Below are 5,776 nucleotides of genomic sequence, written 5' to 3' on the forward strand. Positions count from 1 at the left end.
CCCCATTTGCCATGACCCCTTTGGATTCATGAGGAGGTCCTGGCCGGGGTTGTGGCTCTGTCACCACAGCCAGATCTGCTCCCTGGGACCTGTGGTGTGGCACAGCAGGATGTGTCCCCTCATGGCTGTGTCCCCTCGTGGCCGTGGCTCGTGCCTGGGCTGCTCACAGCCCTAGGATTAGGGTTAGGATTTGGGGTGAGGATTGGGATTTGGGGTTAGGGTTAGGGTTAGGGGTTAGGGTTAGGATTTGGGGTTAGGGTTAGGATTTGGGGTTAAGGTTACGGTTAGGATTTGGGTTTAGGGTTAGTGTTAGGGTGCCTCATGTACAGACGAGCCTTGTGTGAGTCAGCAGAACCCAGCGCTGCTGCTCAGGGCTGGAAGGAAGAGGAGGATCCCAAAACAAACCCACGGCTCTGAACAGGCCCCTCAGTTTGTTTTTCTCMGGTAAACAAAGCCGGAACTCTTTGTTTCTCCCCGTTAAACACCAGCCCCAGCCTGTTGCTGGCTGTGAGTCAGCGCTGATGCTTCGTGCTCTGCCGTGCTGCCGTTTACCTGCTMTGACTTTCTCCTGAGAATTTTGCCGCCCCTTCCCACCCACTCCATCTCCTCCACGCTGGAACCCCTCCCTCATCACCCCGGGGTGCTGCTCCTGGTTCCCCACTTGGGTTCATCATCTCCCGGCTGTGCCAGGGCCATTTCTGCCGCGGGGAAATGCGCTCTGCAGCCGGGGCTGATCGCACGGGGGGCCCCTGGCAGGTGGCTCTCACTTAAGCCCAGGCCTCTCTCCTGCTCCTCGCCTTTGTGCGCCTCGAGAGGCTTTTGTTGCCGCCTGAAAAGGCTGAATGGCCGCTGCATCTGTCGCAGGGGGAGAGCGGAGCGGAGCGGGCCGGCGAAATGCTCGGCAGATGCTGCGGGCAGGGGGGGCTGCGGGCGAGCAGGGACCCCCGGCGGGGAGGGGAGGGACCCCCGGCAGGGAGGGGGAGGGACCCTCGGCAGGGAGAGACCCCCGGCGGGCTGGGACCCCCGGCGGGCAGAGGGAGGGACCTCCGGTGTGGAGGGACCCCCGACGGGCAGAGAGAGGGACCCCGATGTGGAGGGACCCCCGGCGGGCAGAGAGAGGGACCCCCGATGTGGAGGGACCCCCGGCGGGCAGAGAGAGGGACCCCAGATGTGGAGGGACCCCCGGCAGCCCGGGATCCTCGCAGGAGCCGCCACCGGCGGAGCGGAGAGCGCGGGGGACGCGGGGGTTGCGCAATGTTGGTCCCTTGTGAAAGCGCCGTGTAGGAGCCGCCTCTTCCTTCTCCCCGTGTCCGTCCCCGGGTCCCCCGCCCCGTTGCGACATCGCCCGCGGGAGCCGGGACGAGCGCGCTCCGGCATCTGCCCCCTCTGCGACATCTGCGACATCCGCGACATCCGCGACATCTGTGACATCTGCCTCGGCGGCGATCGCGGCTCCCGCCGCCCGTTCACGCCTGGCTGCCCGCCTGTCTCGGGCCGTGCGGTGCCGAGGCTGTCGCCGGGCTCGCCGCGGTGTCCCCGGGTGTCCCTCGGAGCGCTCCGATCACTCGCGCTGCGGGAATGCGGCCGAGCAGCTCGAGCGTGTGCGTGTCAGCTCGCGTTTGCTCGCCTCCCCCTGTGTGGCTCCCCCGTTCGCAGCTCTTTGTCATCTAAATCATTCTCTCTCGCCGCCGGGATCCTTTCTCCAACCTTTCTGTTCTCCCCCGGGGCTGGGGAATGTRGAGGATGGAGCCGGTCACAGGTTCAGCATCCCCCGGGCTCTGGTGGCAGTGGTCCCTGTCACTCTGGTGGCTGCTGCTGCTGCTGTGCTGCTTCCAAACCATCCTGGATGGACCCTCCACCAGGGAACAAAGTCCCTCCCAGACAGCCCCCTGGGATGGCAGGACAGGTCACACCGTGGGCACATTGTGGGCACATTGTGGGCAGGGTGATGCCGGACTCAACGCCCGCTCCTCCTCTGGACATCTCCACTCTCCTCCTTCCCCCAAATGGGCAAAACAAACATGAGCGTGAGGCTCTGGCCTGCTCAGCTGGAGCTTTGAGCTCTGTGCATGGCTCTCGGGGTGTAGGCAGAGCAGAAATGAGCCCCAGCTTGGGAAAGCCCCATCACCGGGGGTTGTGGTGGGTGGAAACGGCGGGGATGGGGTTAATGTGAAGATTTATATAAAGAGCCATGGTGATGTGGGGGAGGTTTCCTGAGCTGCACCTTTAATTGTTGCTGCCTTGTGGTTAARCCATGAATTTCCCTCTGTTTGGTAACACAATTCCCCTTATGGGCTCTGGGACTCGTGATTTTATTTCTCTGTTGTAGTTCATAAACGCCAAAAGCGGAATTGAGCTTTGCTGCTTCTGTGTCCTCCTGCTGGGCTCTGCCTCAGAATGCTGTCTGGGAAGGGCTGGAGCAACTTTGGGCTCATCACCTGTGGGTTTCCCGAATATTCTGGCGTTCCAGGATCGGTTCAGTGCGGGGAGAGGTGGGAGCAGCCTGAAAAAAGCTTCCAGCGCCGGCCCTACAAATGTGTAAAGCAGCTGACGCCAGTTGGCAGCGAGTTTGCAGGGGAAGATTAGAAGAGGAAAATCCTTTGAAGAGAAACCCTTTTTTGCTTTATTAGGAAAAAATGTTCCTTGCCCTGTGCTGGCCGGGTCAGGGGAATCCAGAGGCCGTGTGTGAGTGTGATCCAGGCAGGGGGAARCTCTGCTTTGCTTCCCTGCTGATAATTTGGGGGATGGCAGCCTGCCTCCCTTCTTACTGCAACTCAGGAGGATTTATTTTAACCTTTGTGGTGCTGGCAGGTCCTGAGGGAGCTCCTGGGGGTCTTTTGGGGCCTGGGTGTGTTAGGCAGGTCCTGGTGGAGGGGTGGGAGAGGGGACTGGGGAGAATTGGGGGGATCAAAATACACAGGGAAATAAAACTGCCCTGCCTGGGGTGAGCGTGGGTCATGGTGGGGCCTGAAGATGGACAGGGTGAGCCTGGTCCTTGCTTTCCATGGAAATTACCCGTTAAGGTGAGCTTTTCCTGGGCAAACTCCTGGACAGGGATATCTTGCCCTGATATCTGAGTGTTTTTGGCTCACTGAGGGGCTGCRGTGGCACCCACAGCCAGGACAGACAGTGGGACGGGGTCCTTGGGGAGCCGGGGGAGGAGGGAGCTGCCTTTCCCAACCTGTGGTGACTCAGGGAGCATCATCCCGGGAGGAGGCGGTGACTGAATCAGTGGTGCCCGAGGACACGCAGCAGAGAGAACGGGAACGGGAACGTGAGCGTGGGCAGCTCCGGCCCCTGCTTTGCTCCAGAGCTTTCCTTCCTTCCTTCCTGCCTTGTGCCCACCCACTGTGCTGTGCCTGTCCTCAGGTGATGGGGGAATTCAGCTCTGTGCGATTCTGAGCCCTTTCTTGGAGCTCCAGCTGGTTTTTGATGCCCGCAGGAGCCTGGATTTGGGTTTGGGTTTTTTTCGGGGAGGTGCTGCTCCCCTGCACACACCCCGATGAGCTGTTTTGTTTGCAGGAGCTGCTTCCAGGGTTTGTCTTTCCGAGGTGGGGAAAAGCCCAGAGGTGCCTCAGGAGCTGGTGAGGAGCCTGTGCTGCTCTCAGCACTGAGCTGGGCTGTGCCAYCCGCTGATGGAGCCAATTTGAGGCTTCTAATGAGGGTGTTTAGCTGGGCACAGAACTAATTTCCAGCTCCTGGGGGAGCTGGGCTGAGCCGAGGCACAGGATGGCAGCAAAGCCGTCTGCCCAAATCTCCGAGGTGTCTGCGAGGGGAGCWGGAATGCGGCTCGGAGCTGAATTTCCTCGCAGGGTGGAGTGGCCGCTCCCTGCTCCCCCTCCTTTCCTGCAGGGAGGTGCCCCGGTGGGAGCGGAGCCGGGATGGGGCAGAGCTCTGTGCTGGCTGTCCCTGTGCTGGCTGTCCCCCGAGGGGACACGGGGGATGCTCTGCCCGACGAGCTGATATTTGGAGAAAGTGGCTGCAAATCTGACCCCGCTTAAAGCAGCCCAGAGCCGCAGAGGGAAGGGGATGCAGCTCCTCGGTGTGTGAGTCCCGCCCGGATCCGCTCTGGGGTGGTGGCAGAGCTTCCTTCCTTCCTGCAGCGCTGCCCTTGTGCCCGGCCCGGGGACGCTTGTGTAACTCAGGATCCGGTTACTGCCCGCCTCAGCTGCCCCAGCCCCTCTCCAGCAGGAGCAGCCCGGCAGTGCAGCGTTCTGCGGCTGAAATAATGAGAGTTTGATCTCCAGGAGCCCTCMTTTGGGAGGGGAGCAGGGGATAAGGGCTGGGAAGGAAGAATCGGGGTGAACCCCAGCAGATTATCCTGCTGCTGCCATCGAAGGGTTAACCCTGGCTGTGCTGCACTTTTAGGATCAGCTGCGATGGGTGGGATGGGGGCAGCTCACCCTCGCCGTGGTTTCCTATCCTTTCCTCGCTGGCAGCCAAGGAATATCAATCCTGCTGCGGTGCCAGGATGCCCTGGAGAGCAGAGCTGAATCGGGACAGGGGCAGCGTCCCCACAGCCCCCAGATCTGCTGGGTTGGAGTTTCTGGGGCCGGAGCAGGGCCAGGACAGCGCCCAGCAGGGATTGCACTGCGGGCTGGGCAGTGGGAGGGAAGGCTGGCAGCTCTAGGCTCCCTCCAAAGGGGACAAACTGGTGCAGGRGCTGCCATTGTCCCACCCTGTGTCACACTGGGCACATCCCCAGCACCCCAGGGTGCAGTGCTGTGTGGGGCAGAGGTTTTGGGACTGCCTCTGCCATGGCTCGGCCATCCCCACATCCCTCTGTGCATCTGGCCTTCATCTCCCCTTCACATTTCCTAAATGACCCAAATCATTCCCCTAATGAGGCTTCCTCTGCTCCTCTGGAAGCCTCTCCATCCCCTCTCCATCCCCTCTCCATAACCTCCCCATCCTCTCTCCATCCCCTCTCCATCCCCTCTCCATCCCCTCTCCATCCCCTCTCCATCCCCTCATCCAGCAGGGGAGCAGGGCAGCAGCTGGATCACAGCTGGCTGTTCCAACACCCGGGCACTCTTTGCTCCTGGAGGATGTCTGCCTACAAAAACAAACGTCAGGGCCGTGCTGGTGCAGGTAATGAAGGCTGCTGCYTCCCATTTCATTAGAAATCCAATTAATCTCCTCTAAAAGCGCTCGGAGTGCCCTCTGAAAATGGGATGTATTTTGCTGTACCTCCGCTRTTTGCCTCGTGCAGGGTGATGTTAACTGGCTGCTTCCTGCTGCTCCATTTTCCCGGCGCATAATTACAAATTGTTTTGTTGTTTTTTTTATTTATTTTTTTTCCTCTTCAGCTTCCTGGCTCTTTGCAGTGGGGCTGCAAATAGCCAAGCTTTATTCCAGTCCCCTTTACGCGGCTCCTGGTGGGGCTGGTGTTACTCTTGCTGATGGTTTTGGATCCGGTTTTTAGGGTAATTAAGCAACAGAGAGGAGCGAGGAGGGGCTGTATGGCAAGGAATTGTGCAAAGGTTGGCTTGGCCACTTCGCTCCTCGCCGCGTTTGCGATGGTTTGGTACCAGCAGCACAGATTTCCATGGGTTTCCACAGATTTCCATAGGTTTCCACAGTTTTCCAAAGGTTTCCACAAGTTTCCCCCGCCCCGGGAAGCAGGAGGGATGAGGGGGTGGGAGAGGTGTGACCCAAACCCGGGGGATGTTTCGGGCACATCCTGCCTGTGCCTCTCCCCGTGGGGAAGGACGAGCGCTGTTCCAGGCAGGAATGCAAAAATGCAAATCGCCGGGGCTCTGCCGGGGCAGAAAAA

The 5,776-nt window shown here is 60.2% G+C and overlaps 1 protein-coding gene across 1 annotated transcript in view; it reads left to right on the forward strand.

Annotated features, from left to right (window-relative positions):
* The first annotated feature begins 1,168 nt into the window (after nt 1-1,168).
* Nucleotides 1,169-5,776, forward strand: part of LOC130587039 (MAP kinase-activated protein kinase 2-like) — a 13,400-nt gene continuing 8,792 nt past the window's right edge. The window contains exon 1 of the mRNA XM_057387995.1: nt 1,169-1,501. Within this exon, the coding sequence (XP_057243978.1) occupies nt 1,169-1,501 (333 nt within the window). The remainder of the gene's footprint in view (nt 1,502-5,776) is intronic.

This window comes from Malurus melanocephalus, unplaced genomic scaffold (genome assembly GCF_030028575.1).
Source record: "Malurus melanocephalus ecotype Western Australia unplaced genomic scaffold, MMel_1.1 scaffold_1479, whole genome shotgun sequence".
Lineage (NCBI taxonomy): Eukaryota > Metazoa > Chordata > Aves > Passeriformes > Maluridae > Malurus > Malurus melanocephalus.